This window comes from Tursiops truncatus, chromosome 6 (assembly GCF_011762595.2).
Source record: "Tursiops truncatus isolate mTurTru1 chromosome 6, mTurTru1.mat.Y, whole genome shotgun sequence".
In the NCBI taxonomy this organism is placed as follows: domain Eukaryota; kingdom Metazoa; phylum Chordata; class Mammalia; order Artiodactyla; family Delphinidae; genus Tursiops; species Tursiops truncatus.
The window spans coordinates 96,696,792-96,724,770 of NC_047039.1; the positions used below are offsets into that span (position 1 = coordinate 96,696,792).

At 43.9% G+C, this 27,979-nt stretch overlaps 1 protein-coding gene across 14 annotated transcripts in view; it reads right to left on the reverse strand.

The window, feature by feature from the left end:
- Nucleotides 1–27,979, reverse strand: part of TNC (tenascin C) — a 93,754-nt gene that overhangs the window by 64,402 nt on the left and 1,373 nt on the right. For all 14 annotated transcript variants that reach the window (XM_004323474.4, XM_033858463.2, XM_033858460.2 and 11 more), the window contains exon 2: nucleotides 2,258–2,851. In XM_004323474.4, coding sequence (XP_004323522.1) covers nucleotides 2,258–2,714 — 457 coding nt within the window. In that variant the 5' untranslated portion in view covers nucleotides 2,715–2,851. The remainder of the gene's footprint in view (nucleotides 1–2,257; nucleotides 2,852–27,979) is intronic.

A 27,979-nucleotide genomic window follows, 5' to 3' on the forward strand; every position in this document is an offset into this window, starting at 1 on the left:
GGCCTCTCACTGTTGTGTCCTCTCCCGCTGCGGAGCACAGGCTCCGGACGCGCAGGCTCAGCAGCCATGGCTCACGGACCCAGCCACTCTGCGGCATGTGGGATCTTCCCGGACCGGGGCGCGAACCCGTGTCCCCTGCATCGGCAGGCGGACTCTCAACCACTGCGCCACCAGGGAAGCCCAGGAGTGGCTTTCTAATTCTGTGAGGACAGCTTTGCATTGGGCTCAGCGCTCACAAAGCTCATGTGCCTCCATCTCCTTTCCTCTCTATCCTGAAAGCTGCGGTGGTGGGTGAATACGAGGAATACGTGGCCAGGGCTGCTGTGACTCTGGCTGTTTGAAGTCTCTGTAATGTCTTGGCTTAACTTGCAGCACTGGCTGGTGTGGTCTCCATGGAGCCGAGGAGAAGAAACAAACAAAACTCACTCCATTTTCTCTGCATCTAAATACAGTTGAATTAATACACTTTATCTCCTTCCTGACAACAGGAGGGAAGTCCATTTTAAGAAAAAAGTTGGCTTGGAGAGTGAGAATCTAAACCTATGTTGTCTAGTATGGTAGCCACCAGACACACGTGGCTTCTGAACAACTGAATTGTGGCTAGTCTGGATTGAGATGTGCTCTAACTGGGAACTACATACACACTGGATTTCAAAGACTTAGCATAAAAGAAAAGAATGTAAAATGTCCATTAACAATTTTTGTATTGATTCCAAGCTGAAAGATTATTTACTTATATTGGATAGATGATTAAAATCATTTTTACCTGTTCCTTTTTTCTTTCATTAATGTGACTATTGGAAAAGTTAATTACATACATGGCTCAGATTACAGTTCTAATGGACAGCACTGCATTAACCTTTTTTTTTTTTTTTTTTTTTTTTTTTTGCGGTATGCGGGCCTCTCACTGTTGTGGCCTCTCCCGTTGCGGAGCACAGGCTCCAGACGGGCAGGTTCAGCGGCCACGGCTCACGGGCCTAGCCGCTCCACGGCATATGGGATCTTCCCAGACCGGGGCACGAACCCATGTCCCCTGCATCAGCAGGCGGACTCTCAACCACTGCGCCACCAGGGAAGCCCTAACCATTTTTTTTAACCCATTCTTTAGCATGTCCTATTGTGGAAGTCCCCCCCTGCGTTTTGCCAGGGAGTTGACAGAAGTGGAAGATAAAGTCATTTGTGCATAAAGAAAACTTTTTTGTTGCTGTTGCCTTGGAAACCTAAAGGATGTCCTATAGTACTCTCCACTTACAACAATTAGGACTACTCTTGAAATAATCTGCCAAAATACTTTCTAGTATTTTTTATGAGCAGCAGAAATAGAGATTTTCATCTCTGATTTGAAGCTGTTGAAGCCCCTGTAGCTCTATCAACTTTAGGGGATGAAGATGAAGACAAACTTCCAAAGTGACACAATTCCTTAAAAAAAGATGCACCTGGAGACAGGGTATCACTGGGATAGCGTGAGCTGTGGAGACCCACAGGCACCTTCAAAGCTCCTATCTCTTATCACTCTTTGAGTCATCTTGCGCCAGCTGTTTAACTTTTTTGAGTCTCATTTCTTAGATCTGTAGAGAGGGGGTATTAAACCTTATCTCAAAGGGTTGTTGGAAGGATTAAATGAGATGGTGAATTACAATTCCTGGTACATAAAGGGGCTCAATTCATATTGCGATCATCATCGTTGCTGCCGTTAAACTGGAACATTTTTTCTATTTCCCACAGATTTTGCATCACCGTAGGCAGCATTGTAACTTTGCAAGAACACTGGGGTGTGGAATACTGTAGTTTAAGTCCTAACTTGGCCACTTATGGCAGGACCTTGAGGAATCCCAACTTCCTCTTAGGCCTTAGTTTCCCTATTTGTACAACGAAGTGATGGGGCTACCTCACCACTTTTCAGAGAATGATCTTTGGGTTAGGGATTTCAAAATAAATTCATAGGTTTTAAGCGTAGAGAATGAGTAGATTTCATTGTCAAGTAAGTTTTAGAAACTCGTACTTAAACTAAAATAGGGTTTTTCAAAGCAGGAATTCTCAGAGGCCTGAAAATTCCTCTGAGAAACATTTGTCACCAAGACTCTCCAAGAGCAGAGTGGAGATGATTACGTTCTGCACAATCATTTGTCCATAAAATCTCTTTTGAATGAACACCTTGTGAGGCTAGTTCCACAGGGAGCCCACTCTGGAAAACAACCGATGGATCCCGGCCTGCTCACATGTACAGTGAGGGGCTGGGCCGGTCACCAGCTCCTACCTTCGGCAGGCTGGAAGCAGCAGCCTGCTCCCAAGGTGCACTGCTCCCGCAGGGAAGACACCAGGTTCTCTAGCTCCTCCAGTCTGCTCAGAAGCTCCTTGATGTCAGGAGCAGCGGCACAACCACAGGCCCGGCGGGGGATGTTGATGCGGTGTGTGAAGACGATCTGGTTTTCCCCATCTACCGTGTGCTCCTGGAAGCTCTCCCTGGGCTCTGACAGTGGGACCAAGTCTTTCTCCCCACTGGCTGATTCCAGATCCACCGAGCACTGGGACCCCACAGGCAGCTTGATGTTGTAGACGTGATTAAACACCACCGGCTGGTTCTCCTCTGGCAGGGTGACATTCACCCCACTCTGTCGCTTGTGCCGGATGACTTTCTTGAGGACGCCACCTTCGGCAGGAAGGGCAAGCAGAGCTAGGAAGATGCCTGCCAACAGCCGAGTCACGACCCCCATGGTGGAGGTGGGTTTGGCTGAAGGTTCCCGAGGTTCTACGGTCCTAGGGTATCTCACTCTTAGGCAGAATTGGGGATTTGGAAGCTGACAGTAGAATCCAGATCCGTTGTTCCTGATCTTCTTGAAGGAATTCTCTTCTACAAGTAAACAAAGGAAAACAATAAGCTTGTTAGTATCTACTGATCATTGGATATCTACAATTCCAAGTGCATTTATATTTCCTGTGTTTGAAGATCTCCTTTTATTCCTTCAGTGTGCACTGCGGTGTGGATATAAAATGGTCTCTAAAAGAATTTTGCAATCTTGAAGGAATGACTTCACTCACTATTCAATATTTGGAAATATAGGGAGACAGCAGAAAGGACGAGACAGATCAGATGCGGGTTTGGATCTCAGCTCTAGTTCTGGGCCTTTGGGCAAGTTATATAACTTTTATTTGTCTTATTTCACTTCTGTACAGTGAAGATCATAATGTCAAGGTTAAAGTAATGACGGAAGGGAAAACAATAAGTAGAAATCATTCATATAGTCATGAAGCCCTTCGCTATTTACTGGATGAGCACGCTGAGTGATATGAAGGCCATAGTCCCATAGATGTCCAGTAACTCCTCCCTCTTATTAGTGACCCTCCAATCTAAGATTAACTCCATCTGCTGGTTTTCCTCTGCTGTGAGAGGCAGAGGTGAAAATGAAAGACTTTAGAAAGCAAACTGAGTTTTTACTGTAACTGAACATCTAACTAGTTATGTGGCTGTTGGAATAGTATTCTACCTCTTTGAACCTCAATTCCTCTTCTTTTCGATTTATTTCTAAAACCTTAAAATGTCAAGTTTTTAGAAGAGCCTGACAGAATGTTCCTGAACCAGTTATCCAAACTATGACCCAGGGCAAGAGATGACTCAGAAAGATGTCCATGAGCCCTCGATGTCTTCTGCAATCAACAAGTACTTATTCTTTTTTTTTTTAAATTAATTACTTATTTTTGGCTGCGTTGGGTCTTCATTGCTGCGTGCAGGCTTTTCTCTAGTTGTGGCAAGCAGGGGCTACTCTTCCTTGTGGTGCACGGGCTTCTCACTGCAGTGGCTTCTGTTGCAGAGCATGGGCTCTAGGCACGCAGGCTCAGTAGTTGTGGCTTGCGGGCTCTGGAGCGCAGGCTCAGTAGTTGTGGCGCTCGGGCTTAGTTGCTCTGCAGCATGTGGGATCTTCCCGGACCAGGGCTCGAACCTGTGTCCCCTGCATTGGCAGGAGGATTCTTAACCACTGCGCCACCAGGGAAGTCCCAACAAATACTTATTCTATTCTTACTGAGTGTCGTACACTGAATCATATCTTCCCCTCCCCCCCCAAATTCATACTTGAAGTCCTAATCCTCAGTGTGACTATATTTGGAGATAGGACTCTTAGGGAGGTAATCAAGGTTAAATGAAGGTCATGAGGGTGGGGCCCTAATCTGATGATAGTATTGGTGTCCTTATAAGAAGAGGAAGAGACCTCAGATCTCTCTCTGACTCTGTGTCTGTTTGTGCACAGCAGAAAGGCCATATGAGGACACAGTGAGAAGGTGGCCATCTGTATGCTTTATCATTCAAATTAGTTTCCTAATAAGAGTTTGTGGATCTGTGATGTAGGCAAGCCCACTGAATGAAAATTATTATGAAGAGGAGAACTTGGCAAGTTCTCTTCTTTCAAACTGCCATAGCCTATCTTAGTTGTTTACCGGACAAATATTTATTGATTGCGTATTCTACTGCAATTGTTTGAACTCTCTTTGCCTTCCACAAAGTCCTTCTTTCTCACCCTCTTCTCATCAATTCTTAGCTCTTTTTTTTTTTTTTTTATGAGAAAGGGCCATGGGCCAAGTTTGCAATGCTTTTGGACTTTTACCCAACACTTTTGTGTGTGTTGTTAAATGACTTAAATTTCCATCTAAAAGGCTGTTAGAATTGTTGGTTGAGACTTTAATGCAACAAATCTAGGGAAATAATGACCAGAGTATGGGTTGAGTGAGGATTTTTCACTCCGTATGTGCGCTGGCACAGCCAAATGCTGCATTGTTTGGAGGAAAGAAATGTGATTCTTGAGGGTTGTGGATTTTCCATATTGGCTCATGGTGGTCTGAGGGCAGGTGGATGTTTTTTCACTTTGGGAAAGACCCATTATACCTTCAGAGTGGTGGAAAATGTCTAGACTTTGGAATTAGACACACCTGAGTACAAATGCCACTCACTAACTCTGTGACTTGGGCAAGCTATTGATATTTATCCTCTCTAAACCATGATCTCACTTTCACAATGGGGTCAAAATCCTTCCAGAGGGAATTATGAATTAAAGATCTGCACAGAAAACACCCAACATAGTGTCAAGCCCATAACAGGCACATATTAAAAAGTAGCTGCTATTTCGTTATGCTCTGAAGAACAAAACCTAGCATGAGTCCAGGCCGATAGCCTCCTTTTGCTTAAGCTTGACCTCTTCATTGAATCCAGTACTAAACCCAACAGCAACTTGGATCTAGATCAAAGAGGAGCTGCAGAATCACTGATGGGTGAGGGGGTAAACCTTGCGAAGAGAAATTTACTAGAACTGGAAATATTTACACCAGAGAAGCAAACATACAAAGCAAATAGTAATCTTTAAGAATGTAAAATTAAAAAAAAAAAGAATGTAAAATATTCTTATGCAGACAACTGGCTGGTTAATGTCTCCTCTGAGGATAGACCTAGGGAAAATTACTTTAGATTACAGTTTGTGATATTTAGGTTAGACATGAAGGATCATGTTCGGACAGTGGGGCTTTTAAAATCGGAGAATGAGCAACTTATTCTGTAGAGATTCTTTAGAAAGCACAAGCAGATTCTTATCTTTATAGGAAGTGACCAGTTAATGGAAGGTCTGGAAACTATCTTGTAGGAGGAAGGAGTGTGGACCTGTACATGTTTATTCTGTAGCTGAGAAAGCCAAGATTGAGAGGAACAGGATTCCTGTGATTCCTATAAATCCTTGGGAAGCAGGAGCTGGCTTGTCCCTTGTGGCCTCAAAGGACAAAACAAGCACCAATATGTGTGTATGTTAGGGGTGGAGAGGAGGGTTGGCTACAAGAAGGCAAATTTCAGCACAACAGAAGAAATATGTTTCTAATTGGAATTATCCAATAGAAAGGGCTTCTTTGAGAATATGGCAAGCTCCAAGGCCCTGGAATGTAAATAGAAGAGTGTTGAAGAGCACAAGTTTGTGGACAAACTGTCTTGAGTCATTGTTCGACCACTTCCTCTCCCTTGGGCAAACTATCTATACCACAGGCCAGAGTCATTTCATCAATAAAACATGCTACGAGTGTCCTCGTAGGACTACTTTGGAAAGTGCGTGAGATAATGTGTGTGGTGGGAATGGTACAGTCTTTGGCAGCAGCAAGAGCGCAATAAAGGGGAGCTTTTGTTGTAAAAATATGGACTTCAATTAGTATTTTTTCCAGGATTTTCTTCCCCCCAACTCTTGAAACTCCTACCTTGGCATATGCAGTTCTGTTTTTCTAAGCAAGGGTGAGTTCTGCAGTGAAGTGAAGGAATCTCTGTCTCAGAGCCCCCAGGCAAATATGTCCTGGGAGATATCTCTATATTTATCTCTTTCCCTATCTCCACATCTACATCTGTATCTACATCTTTATCTTTATCTACATCTCTACCTATACCTATGTCCATATCCCTGTCTACATCTATACCTGTATCTATCTATCTATCTATCTATCTGTCTACTCTCTATCTACCTAGTTATCTATCTTCTATCTTTTATGGAGAGATTAAAGGATCTGTTTGTCAATGTTTGCAAAGGTGAAAGGAGGGCACCAGGAAGAGACACAGCCTTTGTATTGGCTCAATACACAGATTGTTGGGGTCACACATCCAGGACAAAGTGGCTATATCCAGGCCATGCACGTTGCCTTGCTCTGTAACCTGCCTCGGCATATATGCTAAGTGCAGAAAAGTACACGTGTGGCTCAGACTCTACTTTCTGTTTTTATCAAAAGAAACTTTTGGAGCCAAATTAACTCTGTGATTGTGTCCGTGGCTCTTTAGGTGCCTTCATTCCTGTTACCTTTTCAAGCATAATTAATCTGGAGGAGAAAAAAAAAACTACCTTAAAGATTTCTTCATGAGAGAGAGGGTTTAAGAAGAGGAAGAAAACTTTGAATTCTTTGGTCCAGAGCTGCATTATTCAAATTCAATACGGTAGCCACTAGCTACAAGTGGTTATTAAAATTAAACACAATTAAAAATTCCATCCTCAATTGTACTGTTCACATTTCAAGTGCTTAATAGCAATGTGGCTAGTGGCTATAATTCAGACAGTGTGGATAAATAACATTTCCATCATTGCAGGAAATTCTGTTTAGCAGTGCAAGTTTAGAAGTCCGCTTGGTTATGTTAAGCCCATGGTACAAATGAGGAAACTGAGGCTCTGAGAGGTTAAAAGGAGTCTAAAAAAGAAAGGTAGGATATTGCTAAGTCTCCTATCTAATTAAAATTGGTGAGTACCTCACCTGCAGATGCCAGGAGACTAGAGAAGATGACATCTTTTTAGTTAACATAAGCAAATATTTATGTGCACTGTAACTTCCATACCTTACATGTTCAAACATATCCAGGTACAAGTGAGGAGTGGTCTTTATGGCTGTTGTCCTCCTCAGATATGAAGGGACATGGAGCTTGCCCCAGGTCATCATCCTTTCCCCCATCCTACACTTGGGATATGAAATCTTTTTTCTTTTTCTCTCTGCATACCTTAGAACCCCAAGTTTTCCACGAGATTCTTCTCAAATAAAACCGAAGATAGATTGCCCAGGAGCCACTCTGGCTACACCTAACATCTTGTTCTGCCCTGCCTCACCTTTCTCTTGGGAGCTGGTGGGTTTGTCGAAATTAACTTATGGCTCCCCTGCTTCTGTTGACTCTGTACTACTTTGCTGCAGACTTTTTGAGGGGACTCAGTCCATTTTCTTCAGTAGTCTGATGAAGTGGCTAGGTATGGGAGAAAGAGCCTGGTCTTTGCAGAGAAATAGACCTGTGTTAGAATCCAGCTCTTCCACTTGGTAGCTGCTACCTGTGGCCATTCACTTCCCCCTCTGAGTATCACTTGCTTCATCTCCTGCATGGCTATATATATATGCTTATTTTATAAAGTTATGAGAAGATGGGATAAAATGAGATGTATCTTAAGCCACCAGCACAGTGCCTGGCACATAGTAGGTACTTAACATGGTAGCTAATGATAATAGAAACAATAATAACGACACTGGTCAAATAGAGAGTAGATTAGAAAGGAAAGTTTGCATCCAGAAGGCATGGGAGAATTAGGGAATTACGTCATGGCTATGACAATGATGTAATACGCAACAAAAGAGATTGGCTAACCTGGGTCTTTTAAGGTTCAAAGTGGAGGGTGGCTACATTCTCTTGAGGGGCTGAAGAAAGACACCTCGAAAGAGGTGGCACCTGAGATGAGCCTGAAGGATGGGTGGGATTCTAAAAAGTGGTTGGTTACAACAGAGTAGGTGGATTGAACTTGCACCCTACCCACCTACCCTTCTAGATTAGGCGTCTAGAAAGAGGCAATAGCGTGAGAAAAGGCAAGGAATGCATGGGTGAGGAGGGGAATGAGGAAGGAGACAGTGATAACAGCAGCTTCCCTCTGCAGCTGCCTGATGAGGCAAAAGTGGGGTAACACGTACGGAATACTGACGTCCTGGTTCTACTGGGGTGTATAAGATGTGTAGGGGAGTGGAAAGGAGAGAGCACGTGGAGTTGGTACAGCCAGTGAGGAGAGCATGAATGGTCAATGTGAAGGGCTGGTCCTGAGCCCAGGAAGCACTGCTGTGTCTTTCTAAGGCTAGGTGCCTAATTGCTCAGTGTCATCTGTGGAGAAGATTAGGGAAAACATAGGCTTCTGTATTTAGTCCTTTGGTCTGCAAATACCTGGCAAACTTATGTTGCCTCCCCTTTATAAAAAAAAGGAAGAAAAGAAAAAACAATGGTCTTGAAGCCTTTTTTTTTTTTTGATGGAGGGAGGTGTTAAAATGTTAGGACTTCGAACAAGGACCTACTGTACAGCACAGGGAACTCTGCTCAATATTATGTGACAACCTAAACAGGAAAAGAATTTGAAAAAGAATAGATACATGTATATGTTTAACTCACTTTGCTGTACACCTGAAACGAACACAACATTGTTAATCAACTATACTCCAATACGAAATAAAAATTTTAAAAATGTTAAGCCTTCATCACTGATGAAAGATAAAAATTAGTTCTTGTTTCAGTTCCTTTGATATTAGCTGTGGCCAGTGTAGGATGATATCTCCAGATTTGGGCATTATAGATTTTTATTCAGAACATTACTGTGAAGTAACATTCATTTAATATTTAATGGGGAAACCTCGGTCAGGTCAGTGTCATGGCAGCCGTGTCCCAAGAGCCTTTTGGTTTACAGTTGTATACTCTGAGGTGCCTCTTGGATTGTTATCAGATCTTCCTTTTTTTTTTTTTTTCTTTCTTCCAGCAGAGCTGTTTGATGGCTAACCTTTTGGAAGCAGCATGGAATAAACAAATTGAGGGTTATTTTTAGGCACTTCACCACAGGACAAAGACCGTTGCTTAGATGAAGGAATCAACAATCTTTGAATGTTTCCCGGTTCACAGCTGGAGAATAAAGTTTCATTTTTAGATTAAGATAAAATTTCCAACTGGCTAGAATCATATTTCAGAATACTTATGACTTCACTTTTAGTAACTCAGGGAATATATTTATCTTGTTGACTTAGGCATTTACGTCGAACAGCCTTGGCTGGGGGGCCAAGGAAGATTCCTACTGTTTAGAAATGCAGATGAATTTCTTTCCACATCATTTTGGCAACACCTGAGACAGATCACATTAAATTTTTCTTCCTGCAGGCAAGAGAATTTTATTGTGCACAGTCAGTTAAGCATGGAGTTACTTGCATGGGCGTTCTTAAAGGTTGTAGAATTCCTCACCCCTTGTCCTTCCCAACATCCATAAATTCCTTGTTGGAATGTGTCAGGAAGAGAGAGAAGCTAAGAAACAGCCTGAAGTGTGGATTTTTTCCGAGGATATCTGAGCCTTACACTTGATTGAGTCCAGCACCACCTGTGTCTTAAAAGAATTGAGCAAACACTGCCTGCCTAAGCAAAGCCCCTCCGAGCCCTGGGTGTTGGAGTGTTGGGTGTTGGAATTCCAGCACTGAGAAGCACTTTTCCATTTAGGTAGTAGGGTGGCGTAGCTGGCGCCCAGTTCAGATGCTTGTAGAGCCAGCAGTCATTTCAGAGTCCTGGGAATTAAGTCATTTTTAAAATCATTCATTCTTGCATTCAACAGATGAGTTGAATGAGTGTTAAGACCAGGCTATGGGGGCTTCCCTGGTGGTGCAGTGGTTGAGAATCCGCCTGCCACTGCAGGGGACATGGGTTCGAGCCCTGGGCCGGGAAGATCCCACATGCCGCGGAGCGACTAAGCCTGTGCACCACAACTACTGAGCGTGTGCTCTAGAGCCCGTGAGCCATAGCTACTGAGCCGTGTGCTGCAGCTACTGAAGCCCGCACACCTAGAGCCCGTGCTCCGCAACAGGAGAAGCCACCGCAATGAGAAGCCCGTGCACCGCAACGAAGAGTAGCCCCCGCTCGCCGCAACTAGAGAAAGCCTGCGCACAGCAACGAAGACCCAACGCAGCCAAAAGCAAATAAAATAAATAAATTTATATATATATATAAAAAGACCAGGCTATGGGATAGATCAAGGGGTAGTGAGGTGTTTCAGAGACCAATGATGGGTAGTTCCTGTTCTCAATCAGTTCATAGTCCAGTAAAGGAAACAGACAGGTAAGCAAATACTTATAGGGAAGAATGATAGATGCTAAAACTGACAAATCTCCAATGAGGGTCTGTGCAGTGTTTGTGAATATCTGCTCTAGAATCAGCCAAATACTGTGGATTCTGGTCCTGCCACTTGCTATCAGTTTGAATCCTATGGAATTGCCATTTTCGTAGGTCAAATATGGTTGGATAGGGGCAACTTCATAGAGCTCCATCTAGAAGCTTTGACCTTAGATGTGTAACATTGCCTCTCTGAGCCTCAGCTTTCTTGTCTGTAAAGTGGCAACACTCATAAAAACCCCACAATAAAGTTCTTTCAACTGCAAGTGAGAAGAAAATGAGATCAAACGAGATAAAACATGGAAATATTTAGGACAGTGCCTAACAGGAGGGAGGTCTTAGTAACCGGTTTATTGTTCTTGTGTGATGATTTGTGTCTTTTGTTTGAAGAAGGCAGTTCGTGGAAGGCTAGTCTCTGAAGGATGAGGGATTCCTAAGAGAATTTTGGGGAGCCTCCTTCTGCCCACTGTTGCTTTTTCCATAAAAGTGTAAAATTCTTAGTGTTTTCAGTTTGTCAAGTGACAGAGACACTCTGAAATCCTTAGGAGAAGAGGAGACTGTGTCTATAGTCCTGGTTTTCCTCCTAGCCTACATATTCTCATTCAGTAGCAAGAAAAGCAAGCCTGTGAGCCCAGGGTGGAGCTCTTTTCTGGCAGGTCAGTCCCCTGGCTAAGAGGCAGTGCTGCTACTGGGTGGTTGTCCATGCTGCTCAGCCAGGTCTTTCTCCAGAACAGGCTGCCTGTGGTTTAGTTTTTCAAGACATTGCTTCTGACGGGAAATGTTTGGCTCAGTTTTTCAGTACTTTCGATAGACACAGACAGACATTGGATTATAGAATCAACATCAGACTTGAGCAGGCTTAGAATCAACTGTAGAAGATTGAGTCCAGGGGTGGCAAGCCTGTGGCACCCACACGCATCCTTCCAGTGTACATGGCAGACATTGCTAATTGATGCCTACATGCTTCCATGCCCCCAACCTGAGAGTTATTACGAATATATCGCTTCAGGCAGCCACATTGAATGGAGTAAAAGTAGTACATGACATGAAAGAGAATATCTGAACTGAAACACCCAGAGAGGGTCACCGGCTAATTAGTGGTAAAGCAAATATTAAAACCCAGATATCCTACCTTTTTTGTCAGTGAATTTGATTAAGGTTTATCTCTTCCCTGAAACCACTGCGAGGCCTTCAACAATAAGTGCATATGAAAGGTTTCTAGTAATTCTTAGTCTGTGGTCATTGTATTGGTCCCTAGAAAGAAATATCAGCAATGGGATCTTGGAGAGCATCTGTGTTAAGAGATGTCCAGATTTCTTTGTGCTATAGGGTTTCTTCAATTGCCACCATCCATCCATCCATCATCCGACTATGCATCTTTTCAGTACGTATTTATTAAATACCTACCATATGCCAAACCCTGAGTTAAGCATAAGGGATACAAAAATGAAGGGGATAAGCATGTTCTCTATTATCAAAAAGCTTACAGTTTCCCCCGGAAAGGTCACAAAATAGAATTGACTTTAAATCCATGTATTGTGGATTGAATATTTGTGGTATACTTAAGCGTCCCTGCACACTGTAAGCCAACAGCAGGCATACAAATGTTAAGGTTCTTTCAAGAGCTACCTGTTGTTTACTTACTATGTACTGCGTGTTGGGAAAACTTGGCAGAGTAAGGACCTATTCTCTGTTTCCAGAAATCTCGGAAACTAGAACATACACAAGCAAGGTTCAGTAGCAGTGCTAGTCTGAATGAAGGAACTGAGAGAAGTGTCACTCTGAGCTTGGAAGTTCACAGAGGGCTTCCTGGAGGAGGAAGTGCTTAGGATCCCCAAATATTGATCGAAGAGGCCTTGGAAGATCAGGAAAAGATTGAAATAATAACAAGGATAATAAAAGTAATGAAGACATCATTACCTATCATTCATTCAGTGCTTAATTGTCAGAGCTTGTGCTAAGCATTTTAAATCTTCAATTTTAAATTCTTACAAAGTGATATGAGATGGTATCTTTATTCTTATTTTGAAGATGAGGAAACCGAGGCATGGGATAATTAAGTGGCTTGTGCAAGTTCAGATATCCATTAAGTAGTGGAGTTAGGATTTGAACGCAGGTCTATCAGAGTCCAAAGTAAGTGTTCTGAGCCACCACCTTATAAAGCCTTTTGTGCTGGAGGGCCAAGGAAAGGAGTTATGATTCAGGACCAGGCCCAAGCTCTGTCTATATAACTTCCAAACACTTGGCTCAAGAGGGAATACTATCAGTACCCTGGAATTAGGACCTTAAGAAGCCAGATATCCTGTGAGTGCTCTAGAGATGAAGCATGCTGACAGACACCTTGGAGAAGCTGTCAAAGCTCAGTTATCATTGAGGAAGGGTTCCAGATGCCTTGAAGTCTCCTCAGAAAGCCCCCTTGCCATCTGAGCAGGCAAATCTCTCTGTCCTTCAACATACAGTTCAAAAAAAATAATATATTGGAAGTTTTCTCAGGTAACTTTGTCCCTCTTCTGAATTCTCTGAGTATTGATCTAATATTATTTTCATCACATGTCATTCTAAAAATGATTTGGGGCGGTTTTATCCTGTATGTATATTTTCCTCTTTTAGAGCAATAAGCAAATTCTATCTTGTATTTACGTTAAACTGTAAGCAGTTCATCTTCACATAGTTAGACTGTATGTAGACTGTAAGCTCCACGAGGGCAGGAACCATATCTGAGTCATTCATCTCTTAATACCCAACACCAAGCACTCTTAACCTGATCATAGTAAGTGCACAATATATTTATATTTGAATAAAGTAAAGCTAAATATATTTTTTGATTTGAATTTACATATAGCTGGTGCTCATTATTCATGGAATTAATGAATGAACAAATACTCTTATTTTCATAATGGCCTTAATGTAATTAGCTCTCCTGTGATCTCTTCTAAGGCAAGATGTGTCAAGGAATTCATCATTGCCAGACTCCTGGAATGAGTTCATTTTTGCTCATTCAACTCTTCAGTGAGTTTGTACTATGTCCCAGATGCCATAAGCACAGGGGTTACAAAAATGGCCAAGACAGAACTTACTCCTTCCTAAGACATTCTAGTCAACACCCCAAGAGTTCTTGAGAGCCCAGTACTGTCTGCTTTGAGACAAGCTTTGTGTCTGACTGAAGTATACTCAGCTGGACCTTTGGCAGGAGGTGGACTTCACCAGGCCTGTGAGTTAGTCAGTGTAAAACTCTGGTTTCAGTGCAAGGGAAGCATCCTGGGTTGTTAGTCAGGAATCCTTCCAATTTCATTGTAGTGTTTTTTGTTTGTTAAATTTAGGTCACTCTCTTTCTCCTTTTGTATCCTGAATGTTCATTACTTATTTTTAAGCTCCTGGAGATTTGGGGCTCTCGTGGGGCCCTGTAGTAGAACGTGCCATCGATTGAAGAGCTATAAGATGAGTCATGAGCCACAGTTCTGCCAACCACTGTGGCAAGTCACATCCACTCTTGGGGCCTCGGATTCTCCTGTAACATAAGCAGCTGTTTATGGCTTCAATTCTAGAGTCCCTTTCGTTCTAGTGACATGCGGTCCATTGCTGATTCAGCACTATTTCTGCTGAACTTAATTTTGGATTTCATTTTAGACCCAGGTCACGTGGCTGATGTTAAGAACACCCCCGCTCCCCGCGCAGTACCGAGTGTTTCTTTCTTTAGTGTTTGGCGTAAGCATCGGTAGTGCTTCGTGGTTTCCTCCCTCCCATCCCTCAAACATACGTTTCATTACCAACCAAATTAAGCCCACAAATCTTAATCCATAAAGTATTTCCACCCAGACACAATAATGAGGTTCATATTTGTGGTTTGGTATACCTAAGAAAAGCTCAGATGAAACATGACTAGATCCACTGATACATTCAGACCACAAACTGCCCTGGTGTGGTCTGGTTTCAATTTTTGAAATAAAAATTCTGCAGAGCACTTGCTTTCTCTCTTCTATTTCTTTGCCTAGACAGAAAAGAAAATTAAAAAGTGGGCCTGACCAAGTGGCAACAATATAGGTTCCTGTAAAATTCTGGAAAATTGTTTCAAAAATAGATTTGAATTCATTTCCCAGTGAAACAATGACCTCCTCTGTTTCGGCCTTCATCCAGAATTTTAAGAAATCTAGTTGACTCTTTCACAAGTATTGGAACATGGATTCTTGAACTTTTGAACCAATATTAAAAAATTAAAGAGATTTATCTAAGAAGGACAGGTTATAGATGGACTCATAACCCTAAAAAAAGAGATTTTCTGAAAAAGGCGGTATGACATGGTGGCCTTTGTGAAGCTGTTATCAGCCACCCAAAACCAGAGAAGGGGCACTGTGATGGGAGAGGGAAGAAATAGTCGTTAGAGTCAGGAAGACCTGAAATCAAATCCTGTTTACCTGCTGGGAGCCTTGGACAAAGTCTTGCAACTTTTCTGAACTATGGCTTCTTTAAACTGTAAAATAGAGATCCTTCCAGATTTGTTGGAGATGGTGAATGTGATAAGGAGTTATCAATGCCTGGCATATTAATAATAAGTGCTACCCAGATGTTAGTATATATTCTCCTCCTCTCTCCTTTTCCTTCTCCTCCTCTCCCCTATCAGGAAGCTCTACAACATTGAACATATTTTTTAAAAATAGACAATAATATTGTAGAGGTCACTCAAGTATTGGTTAAGAGGTTGGATTGGTTTGGGATGACAAGTTTCAGTTTATGTGTCAACTTCAATTACCTGCTAATGGCTGCCTGGAGCTGCCTTTTTTTTTTTTTTTTTTTGCGGTACGCGGGCCTCTCACTGTTGTGGCCTCTCCCATTGCGGAGCACAGGCTCCGGACGCGCAGGCTCAGCGGCCATGGCTCACGGGCCCAGCCGCTCCGCGGCATGTGGGATCCTCCCGGACTGGGGCACGAACCCGCGTTCCCTGCATCGGCAGGCGGACTCTCAGCCTCTGCGCCACCAGGGAAGCCCTGGAGCTGCTTTGAGAGATTCTGTGGCCGTGTTTGGACTCAAGGCAAAAGGTGTTGTGATGGATTCGCAATGTCTGCTCTGGGTACAGAAGTGTTGGTATGTGTGCCAGATGTTTGGTACAGCAAGACTAGATAGCTTTGGCAATCTTTTCCAACCCAATGTGCTGATATTTAAATGGATGGAATGCGGCTTGACTGATGCCTGGGTCTGAGGGAGCCAGATGGAGTCACTGACGGTTATAAAAGCCTGTATGAATCAACTTCAATAAAGTTTGACACATTTTGATGAAAGTTGACTCCTGAAATGAAAATATGCCTCTAAGACTGGAAGCAGGAAACTAGACTCTCAGGGAAAGCTAAGACTACTCCAGTGATTAACGTGTGTGACCCAGGCAAGGCAAACATACTTTCAATGTCTACTTTTTCTTTCTCAAAAAGGGGCGATTTAAATGCTACGATAATCGCTAACATTGAACACATCTGCGCCGGGAACTGCTTTACGTATCTTACGTGGATTATCTTATTGAATCTTCTTCAAGACCTCTGAGGTAACTACCTTTTTCCCCTCCGTTTACAAATGAGAAAACGGAGGCTCGCACAGCTCAAGGTCACAGAGCTGAAAAGGAGGAGCAGGAATTTAATTCGGGGGGGGGGGGGGGCATGCCTCAGGAATCGGACGCCCCATGCCTAACCATCGTCTTTGCTGCCATCCTTTAATGATGTTAAGGAGTCGTTTGCATGACTGAGTTAAAAGGCCGAATTTCAGAAGGACTCAGTGATCAGGGTCCGGAATGACTATCGGCAATGAAAGACCTTTATGACTTACAGGGAGAACAGGAGAAGCTGCGCATGAGCCTGAAAACTAGAGATTATTTTCAACCCTTGCCTTGGGCTTAGTTTAGCTGGGTAACTTTTTTTTTTTTTTTGCGGTACACGGGCCTCTCACTGTTGTGGCCTCTCCCGTTGCGGAGCACAGGCTCCGGACGCACAGGCTCAGCGGCCATGGCTGACGGGCCCAGCTGCTCTGCGGCATGTGGGATCTTCCCGGACCGGGGCACGAACCCGCGTCCCCTGAATTGGCAGGCTGTCTCTCAACCACTGCACCACCAGGGAAGCCCTAGCTGGGTAACTTTAAGCAGCCTTTCCTAGGGTGTAAGTTACAACATGTTGTATTAATGTAAGGGGAAGAGATTACTAATTCAACATATTTGGAAAATAATATTTTGAACCAGATGTTATTTATACCAAACAAATTACCCAGCTTTCATTACTTCAGGATTTTCTAGGGTCTTTAATATGTTTGTGTTTATCCGAAATCTCCAAGAAAGGGAGAGTTTATAGTGTTTCCCAAACTTACTTGTGTTTGAAGTATGTCACAGGATTAGGTTTCATGGCGCACAATGGGGAAAGTACAGATTTGGAAGAAATCCTAGACCCTTTCCTCTTTCATTTCCTTATATGTTAGATGAGAGTAATGGTATACCCAGCTATGACTGGTCTGTGATAAGGGTGAAGTTCAGGATGGAGCCTCTCTAGCAATTTAAAGTAAGAGTGAGGCAAATGGTTGAACATGTATCCTGTGCCTGGAACTTTAGGGATGCCATTTAACTCTGACACCAACCTTATGAGTTAGGAAGCACTGTTTTTATTTTACTGTTAAGAGAACTGAAGGCTTGGGACGGTTAAATTAGTTGCCTAGTCAGTGATCATTTGACTCAGAATTAAGAACCCAGTCTAATTCCAAACCCTTTGCTTTTCCTGCTATACCAAGTTATCTTTTGAAACAAGATTCATTGTTCAGTTTAAAAAATTAATATTTATGCAATAAACATCGGCAGGACATCCACCATCATTGACATAAAGAGAGTTATTGGATTCCTAAAATGAGACCGCTTGGGAAGGTGACGTTGGGGTGCACGTAACCGTTTTAGGTACAGTTTTGAACTTGAAGGGAAGGCACGGAGCCACATGTGCTACAATATCTATGTGTCAGGCAAATCTATAAAGCCCCTGGAAACAGCCTATTCTCCATGAGTCTGGCCTGGAGAGAAAGAAAGTGAGTAAGTGAGAGGGAGATAAAGTGAGAAGTAGCAGACAGAGGAGCTTAAAAATCTCTCCTTTATGGAAAATTGGGCCTCATGCTAAATATAAATGTATGGCTTCCAAGAAGTTAGTTAAGACATGAGAGCATTTTAGAGGGTCTAGAAATTACAACTTTCATTTTTGAAAGAATGGACTTACATGAGCAAACAAACAAATAAATAAGGAAGCAGGGGTGGGGGAGGGAATCCCTTCTAGACAGGATCATATAGTTCAGCATATGACAGGAAAGTCAAGAAATTTAGCCTGAGAGTGATAAAAGTCAGAGGTAGTCAGGAGCAAATCGAGGCTGAATCATACAAATGAGTAACTTTTCTATCATTTTTCTAAGCTTCTTTTAGGTATAGAGTTTGGCTTCATGTTTTTGGAGGAAGACTTACTAGATGAACCTTTATTTCTGCTTCAATCTCTTCATACATATAAGTATAATAATATACAACTTGCTAGGTTGTGATGATTGGAAATTACATACGTAAATTTAACACACTGACTTGTAGGAGTCAGTAAACTTTTTCTTAAGTGACCAGACAGTAAATACGTTTGGCTTTGCAGCCAGATGGTCTGTCACAACCATTCAATTCTACAATAGTAGATAAAGTAGCCCTAAACATGACATAAATGAATGAGCATGGATGTGTTCCAATAAAACTTTATTTACAAAAATAGGCTGCCACCCCATGGTTTGCTGACACTTGCTGGAATATAGCAGTTAGTTAATAAATGATGACCTTATTATAAAAGCAAATACAGATTGAAATGGACAGGAAGGAAAGTAACATTTTGTTGAAAGCCTACTGCATACCTATTTAGTGCCAAGCCTTATGCCAGATGCTTTTTTATACATGTTTTCATTTATCTTGTCATTTGTCATGACAACAGGTATCATTATGCCCATCTGGAAGTTAAATCTAGACTCAGGGAGGTTCTGCGACTGACGTAAGAGGCAAAGGCAGCTTTTGGACCCTGATTTGTGACTCTAAAATGTGTGCTCTAAACTACTATGCTGGGGTGACTCATCAAGCAACTTCCCGCAGTTCATATAAGGTGAAAACTAAAACGAGCGCTTCTTGATAAAGAGAGCAGACTCCTTCAGCTTCCATTTCCCAGAGCTGCACTTACACATGGTGGCTGTCCACGTGTAAGTGCAGAAATATTTGACCTCTGTCTTTCTCCCAGAGCCTCTGGCTGGACCTCCAGTTTCATACACTCCCCCCTTGGAGCATGCTTTAGCCAAGGTGTATTGTTTTCAAATGCTTATTAGATTCTAGGCAGATGTTGGCAAGTTTTATTTGGCCCGAGATGGAGTTCCAGAGTCTGCTGAAGACTGGCTGTGCTCACTGATCATCTTAGCCAAAAAGAGCTGCTAATTAGGGTGACGCTCTCCTTGTCTCTACCTCTGGAGCTAGGTTTTCCCACTCTGGGCACGCCCGTTTCAGCTCAAATGGTTTGCCTGGCTTTTTACCATAGATCTAGAGAGCAAATTTACAGTCCTTTTAAAATCTATGAAGCCTTGTGCTCCAGTGCAGAATTTACCAGACTATGTTCCAAGACGTTCTTAGGTAGATGTTCTGTGGACAAGGGTGTTTGTGTTCAAATAAGTTTGAGGCTATTGGATTAAACAAAGCTGAACACTAACTGCTGTAGGATTTCTCAGATCATGCACTCTTCTACGTCAAATCTCCCATTGGCTTCTAATCACACTCTGAATAAAATCCTAACTCCCCACTGCTCCCTACCGAGCTCATTTCCTCATTTCATTCAGATCTCTGCTCAAAGGTCATCTCCATGTCTCATCCTAATTAAAAGAGCACCCCCCTCACCACCAGCCATTGACCGATCCCTTACCTCGTTTTAGATTTCTTCTTAGCAAGTATCTACCGGAGATTGTATTCTAAGTTTGATTCCTTTTTTGTTGTCTACCTCTTTCACCGTTAAGCTCCATGCATAAAAGGGCCTTGCATGCCTTGTTTTCCATTGTATCTCTAGCCCTTAGAATTACATACTGAGTGAGCATATGAGCTACGCATCTCCAAGAACAGGACAGTATCAAGTGTTCTCCACTCTTTTAGCCACCGAACACTTTTTTAGGGGCATCTCATGGGAAGGCTGTTCCACAGGACACACTTTTGGGAACTGCTTCTCTAGTGGAGTCTTATTGCCAAGAACTACTTCAACAACAGATAACAACAGCAGCAATAACAATAGAACACTGATACGGAGTGCATTTCTGTGCGAAGCAATGCACTTGCACTATGTTATTGAATCATCCCGACAGCCTTATGGAGTAGGTGCTACTATTTTGCCTTTAATACAGATGAAGAAAATGAGGCTTGGAGCAAACAGCAAGCTCTCAAGCCCAGAGCTTTCTGATGGCAGAGCCACACTCTTAGCCATTACGCAATCCTTTTCCTGGGCCGTGAATCTCTCCGTGCCCTAAGGTAGAGAACCCCTTATCTTCATCCCTCCTTTACCCTCTCCTTCCTCCCACTAGTTGTAGACAGATGTGTGTTATAACGGCCAGATTTTCCGCTGTCTCATGTGACTCAGCCTCAAATTCCCCAGACGGGGCTCCTCTGTCCTTGGTACTGGTTTTTCAAAATTCCAGGCAGTTCAAACTTTGATCCTAGGGGCCACCTCTGAAAGTAAGGGCATTCCTTGAAGTCTGCATCCTGAGATGGTTTCCTGTCTCAGGGCTGGGCTGCCTTTCCCCGTCACGCGTTATGACAGCACTCTGCACAGCTGAGAGCCTAGAGGGCTAAGCATGAAAACAATGTCAAGTTCTGGGCTTTCTGAACAAACTCTGATGAGGAAGGGTAAGTCCAAATCTGGGACACAGCAAGGACTCCTGCCCGTGGTTGAAGACAATGGGTTTGATTCCAGTTGTACTTGATTTTAGGTAAACTAGATACAAATTCTCCTTTTTAAATCTTCATTGGCAGGAGGAGTTGACCTGTGAGCAGACAGGCAATTCTAGAATGATGAAGTGATGAGAGAGAGACACACGGGGTGGGAAGGGGTGACATGAAGGGCCATCTACTCTGCTGCAGGAGGTAGATCCTGAACTGAAGAGGGATATGAGTAGGTGAAACCACAGGGAAAGACATTCTAGGAAGAAAGGAATGGCGTTTGGAAGGGCATAAAAAGCATGAAGTGGTTGGTGTGGAAAGCATGAGTGAGAGCTGAAGTTACAAGGTCTGTTTGGAGACCAGGGCCAGATCATGGAGAAAACTGAGTGCCCGGCTGGGGATTTGAATTCTTCCTATGGCCAAAAGAGAACCATTTGGAAAACTTTATGCCTAGGAATGTTGATTTCTACAACCCAACATTGAGGGACAGATTGGAAGGGAAGGCTGGTGGACGGGGAGTAGTGGGGAAACTGTTGCAGTGGTCCATCTGTGAGATGCCGCAGCCTGAACCAGCCTGATGATAGGGAGGGTGAGAGGCAGTGAACTGTTTTACTTGTCAAGGCAGTAGAGTCCGCAGGTTTGGTGTATGATGAGGTAGTAACCAAAAGTTGGAAAAGGAGAGGGAATTAATCCTAGAGCGTCGTCTTCATTATAATATCTGCTAAGAGAGGAATAGGTTGTGGAGGGGGGAACAATGGGTGAGTTTCAGGTTGGTCCCTTTGAATTGTCTTGCCCTTGAATAAAATACATTTGAAGTCATTGCCTTGGAAGATCCTACTCTGGGGTTATATTCAAGAGGAATCATGGCTCCCCAGTGAACTATGACATCTGATGCAAGATACCCGGCTCCACCTCATAAATGGATAGGAAGCTTAAGTAAGACACAGTCCACCCTAGTGGTTGCCATAAGTACCAACTGCTAATCAATACGAGTGCAGTTGGGTTGGATGAACTGATTGATAAGAAGTTGTCAGAATCCGTGACAGTGGAGCGCTGGAGGCAATAGCAGGCAAATTCGAAGATTGGCGCCACCGATCCTACCTCCTGATGGTCACATCTTTGTGTAATTCCTTCTCCTTGAGTGTGGGATGGCTCAGAGGCTTGCTTCTTCCCAATAGAATACGGCTAAGGCAATGGGATGTCACGTCCACCATCAGGCTACTCAAGATTGTGATATCTGTCTTGTTTGCAAGCTCTCTCTCTCTCTCTCTCTCTCTCTCTCTCTCTCTCTCTGGTTTTGATGAAGCAAATGGCTATGTTGGAGAGGCCCATGTGGCAATAAACTGAGGGTGGCCTCAGGCCAACAGCCAGCCAGGAATTGAATCCAGCCAACAACCACACAAGTGAGCTTGGAAGCTAATCATTCCCCTGTTGAGCCTTCAGATGAGACCCCAATCCTGGCCAACTCTGTGACTGTAGCCTCATGAGAGAACATGAAGCAGGACATCCATCTAAGCTGTGCTTGGAATCCTGACCTACAGAAACTGTAGGGTAATTAATGTGTGTTGTTCTAAATGATCCAAGTTTTGTGGGAATTTGTTGTGCAACGATGGATCGCTAATACAGAGGACTCCTTGGCTCAGTTCATGTGCTAAAGCTGTTCAGAGAATAAAAATCTGCTAATTTTTCCTTTCTAAAGAATGTACTAACTCTGATATTTTTTACACTGCCCCCATCTTCTAAGAGCACAAGAGAAGACCTAGGACTCAGTGCTGACCCTGTTGCCAAATGGCATGAGATCTTAGAAGGACTTTTTTTTTCCCTTCTCCGTGTCTCCGTTTCACCATTTTTAAAATGAGGGAAGATAAACTAGGCCAGCGGTTTCCAAAACTTTTTATTTTTTATTTTTTTTTGGCCGCAGAACTCTTTCATCATATGATATTTCACGAGGAGGCTCAGTGCATAAAACAGATAAAAGAGGAGGGGCTTTAGTTGAAATGAGGTTGAGTGCTTGGCCTCCCCATCTCTCCACGGCAGCCCCCTAATATCTCGGAAGAGCCTTTTAAGTCTAGTCTCCAAGCCCCTGGCTTGGAGGTTACCAATGAACCCTTTCAGTTTCAACATTCTATGGGTTGAAGGGAATTTTTTTTAAACACCCTACCTATAAATTGGAGCATTCTTCTGTGACATCTCCGCATAGAGCTACCTCTGTGTGACCATCCCAGGACCCAGGGCATAAGTGCCTCGGAGAGCAGGCCCCTTGCTTGGGGGCAGCACTAAAGGTGTCTCTGCCCACCATGAGCCACCTCCCCAGCAGGGGGAGCTGCTTAGGTATTTGCCTCTACTGGACGTCTCTTCCCTAGGTGGAAAGTCATGGCTTCCTCGTCTGGTTGTGCTCATGGGCTTTATTATTGTTGTTGTTGTTGTTGTTGTTGTTTTGTGCCTGGGTGCCTACCCTGGGTGCAGTGTTCCTGAGGGTCTCCGGCTGGCAGGGAGTTCCGTGCTGCTCTAGGTTCTGTTGCGCTGGCTGTGGTGTGTCGCTTCTGCAGTGAGGTTACGCGTGTGCATATTGCATGAAGTGCCTAGCAGAGTTCCCCAGGGCACTGCTATCAGCCAGGCTTTCCCTGGGTGGCATCCGTAGGCATAGAGCTTTCAACCAAAATATACTGACTTGCACTCAATATTCAGTCTGCCATCTTTTTTTCTACCTACCAAATATTTTACCCGGAACACATCCCTGGGTGGTTAAATTTAAGCTCTCCGAAGCATCGCCTTGCCTAATGTCTATCACTGGCAGTTCTCGTATTTGTGTTAAGCATCACCCTTTCTACTGAACCACCCTTTGAAAATGTGACTCTTCCTCTAGCAAGTAGCCTGCTACCTCTAACCTCTTTTCTCATCTGGAAAATGGGAATAATACCTGAATACCCAATGACACAGCGGAGGAAGTACAGTTCTGGGAGTCAGGCAGCTTTGGGAGTGCCTGGAGAGGAATCCCAATGCCACCACTTTCTGCTTTGTGCAACTGACAACCTTTTGTGGCCTCAGTTTACTTAACTGTGAAATAATATTTGGTTGCTGGGAAAATCTGAGAGTGATGCACAGAAAAGTTATTTTATACATTTATAAATTCATTAGAATCTTGCTTTATTAAAACTATCTGGGGGGGCTTCCCTGGCGGCGCAGTGGTTGAGAGTCCGCCTGCCGATGCAGGGGACACGGGTTCGTGCCCCGGTCCGGGAAGATCCCACATGCAGCGGAGCGGCTGGGCCCGTGAGCCATGGCCGCTGAGCCTGCGCGTCCGGAGCCTGTGCTCCGCAACGGGAGAGGCCACAACAGTGAGAGGCCCGCGTACCGCAAAAAAAAAAAAAAAAAAAGAAAAAAATCTGGCACGTGAAAATGCTTCATTCACCATAGGACACAGTTCAGAAGCCAAGCGGTGTTGCGCTATTGTTCATTTCCGTTAGGACAGCAGAGTTTCTTCAACAATACCTTTCTGAGGACCTGATACCTGCCAGCAGGTAGCTAACCTCTGGGGAGAATGAGCTCCAGCACACAGGGTTCCTGCCTCACTGATGATCTTGGCCTCAATGGCGTACAGTCAGATGGGGCAGGGGAGGACATCGTCAGCGCAGTTATGATGCGCCGAGGTCAGTGGGGGGAAGCACAGAGCCTCTGCAGGAACTGTCAGAGGGGTGTGTATGCCTGTCTGCAGGGCAAGCACTTGCTTATGTGTGCGTCCATGCTTCACGTCTCAGGCTGGCAGGGGGGCTTCACCCTCCTGCAGCTTCCAGCCCAGTAGGGGAAACATAGTACACTTGAAATCATACACTACTTATTTAATTACAGTTTCTGCAGGAAGTGGGCCCTGAAGGAGCAAGTTGGAGAGAGCTGCAGTGGCCACCTGCTGGAGATAACACTAGGGTCTGAAAGACACGCCTCTGACTCTTTCTGGGCTCTGCTCTGTCCAGCCCCATCTGTTGTCAGAGATGAACAGAATTTCAGTGTGGAGTGTGACGGTTATAACCACTTGCTCAGGACTTGGAAGTGGGTTTGAGTTCTGGCTCCGGCAATCACCCTCTGAGCGGCCTTGGGGAAGCTACTTAAACTTTTCCAGCCCTAGGTCCCCTAGGTTTGAATTCGGGGGGCAGTTACACTTGCTGGAAGCAATTGTTGCTGATTAAATGGCATAATGCCTGTAGAGTACTCAGTAAATATTAGTTATTGCCGTCAGCCCCTCCCTGAAAAACGTTTTAGACACGTTCATGTAGAATTCAGTAGCAGCCAACTCACCTCCTCCAGGGTAAGAGTTGGTCAGTGGTTAATTCTGAAACAAGCTGTCTACTTTCAGAGTTTATGAAATATCTCTGGCTGTTGACATAGGGGAAGTTCAAGGACCAACCAAAGCTATTTGAGTTACCATGGCTGCATAATTAAGGGCCTGTGAATTTCAGGATATTTCAAAAAAAAATCTGAGACAACTTGGCATGAAATGATTTTTTTTCATTTTCACTCACAAATAGACTAAAAATACACATGGAAGGGATTTTCCATTCACAATCTGCTTTCAATGTGGGCATTTGAATTTTTTTCCGTGATGGAGGGTCAGAGGGAGTGATGAAGTATTGAACTTAGTTTGTTTCTAAAGTTAAGGAGAGGCGGGAAAAATGAGACAACAGAGGAGGAAACAGAACAAGGCTTCAGGGCATAACTGAAAAAAATAGTCTGGTCACCAGGGTTAGAATCAGGTAGGCGCATAGGCTTTTCTCCTCTACTGAGAAGGTCACAGCGTGTGTAGAACCCCTTATGGTAGGTAAGGCCACCGCTCTTTGTCTCGGATGGAATTATTGCCTATAGTTTGCAGGAGTTTGGAGGGGTTTCCTTCTTGGAAAGGAGGCTTCATCTAATGTTTCCCACATGTTGAAGGTGTCCGTACTAGCCTGGGATTAAATTCAAGGGGATTCCTTGTGATGTTAAAGTGAGAAGTGATTGAACCATAGCCCAGGGGGACTTGTGGCTCAGAGCTTACAACCATTTCCTGGCCATCCTGGGATTCACTGCCCCGAGGCTGGGCACACTGATTTCAGTTTATCTCCCAATCAGCTCTTTTAAAACCAGATGCTCCATTCACCTGGCTCTCAGAGAGGGTGCAGGCACAGGTACAGCCCTGCTTTCCCAGTCAGAGCTCCCACCTGTCAAGCTTGGCCAAGGGTGGCATGAAACTCAGCAGTAATGACCTGACTGCTGCCTCTAGTGTCATTCTTCTCTCTCTCGGGGCTTGAAATTTGAACGTTTCTGTTTCCAGGCAGAGAATTTTGCCACCATGAGCTGACCTTTTCTGAGCACCATGAAAAGTGATATACGCAGGGCTATTCTGCAAAATCAATAGACACCAATGCCAGCTGAGGGCTTCTCTGCCATCTCGGCCAGCCACCGAAAGACATCGTTCAAGGTCCCATAGAGGTCCGCCCAGCTTGACATCAGGAGACGATGCAGCATAAGGGAAAGAAGAGTAGGGTTTTGGTCCACAAGTTTGGGTTCAAAGCCAACTCTGCTTCCCTCTTATGGAAATCCTCAGACGCATCATTTCACCTCTTTGGGCCTTGATTTCTCTGGCCATAAAATGGGGCTAGTAATTTATAACTTGCAGTGTGAGAGTGAGAATTTGATGAGAAACCATAGGCAAACCATCCTATCACATATGTGATATGTTGTTAACCTTCCACGTTAACTATTTTGAGTGTGTGTGTGTGTGTGTGTGTGTGTGTGTGTGTATTATCATCACAGAGGGGTCGTGTATTGAATCAGCTAAATGTTTGTTCCCTACTCCCTGCATTTTAAACTGCCGTGACTACAGCATGACTTATGTATTAAGCCAGCTGGATATTTTTTCCTATAAGAAAACATGGCTATTTGTAGAAATCCAGGGGGAAGGAGAGAATAGGTGTTCATAGACCATTGTGAGCATTAGAAAGGGTAAGATTAAGGGGGATATGTTTTTCATTCCGACAGCTTGAATTCCCTTTCCAAATTCCATTCTGGTTATATGATCAGGCTACCGCTGCATTTAGGGGTGGCCACAGTCTGGCTGGAGGGGCGGATTTAGTGAGAAAGAACGTTTTCTTCCTTGTAAAGGCAGTTCACGAAGCGGCAGCATTCAGGAGCGCGGCGGAATGGGCCCTGATTTGGGGGTCACGGGGACCTGGGTCTGAAAACCGGCTCCATCCCTCTGAGTTCTGTTACTCATTCTCTCTGCTTTTCAGCCTTTGTCAGATAGGTTCGGTCCCTTTCTCAGAGACCTGTGGCTATTCAGTAAGATGAGGTATACAGAGATTTAGAGCGTGGGTTCTCCGTATGATTTGTCTATTGCTATCATTACAATTAATTAGAAGAATCATCCTTTGCTAAGCATTTTAAACTCCCCACGTATATGTCTGTCTACCGTACTACTTGGGAAATTGCTTGGACTTCCACTGGACATGGAGGGGGCACAAGTCCTTGTCAAAGTGCAGAATTGCAGCCTGAACGCACACCACCTGGCTTCATGATTTTTAACTGTGTTTTGTGTGTTCAGGATTCTGGGGAAATGTCCCAGAGACTGAGAGCTGTGGGGTGAGTTTTAGAACCCTCCAGCCCCTGCTTCAATCAAATCGGGCCCACATTTACCTGCCATATATTAGGGTATTGCCAATTCATTTCCATTTCATTTAATGAATATTTCCACTGCTAAAAGTAACTTTGAAAACCACTGTCTTAGAACATTAATCTTGGATAAGTCCTAGTAAATTGATAAGCAGGAAAACCAAGGAAAATCTCCATTTATTGAGCTCCTACTACGTGCCAGGTTCTGTGCGAAGGTTGATATACATATTATCTCACTTGAGGGTCACAAGCACCCTATGAGCTATAGATGGTCATCCTCTTTATATGGGTGACAAAGTTGCCGGCAGGAAAGTTGGTCACTTTGGGCGGGGGAGGCAGTTACTGGGAGACGAGATAAGGAAGCTAGGTTTTGCAAAGCATAGAAAAAAATAATCTTTAACAACTGTGGAGTTTGGCAACCCCCCTCTCAATCCTTATCCAATTCACATGGTTTGAGCAAATCAGAGAACATTCATATTCACTTTCGTTCCCCAAATGCCATCACCTCCCTGCAATGCACAGGTTCAGAGCACACTCACTTCCATCTCCTTCCAAGGGCTGGATGCACACAAGGCTAGCAAACATTTCACAGCTTTCAACAGCCCCGAACAAAGCTCTCCCCACTCCTGAGTTGGCCTTGCCACACTGCAGGACGAGGCAGGAAGCTGGCTGGGGTGGGCAGCAGGTTTTATTTCTAAAGCATATATGGGAAAACTCCATAAAAAAGGGGGAAAGGGTCCACAAAAACATGAAAA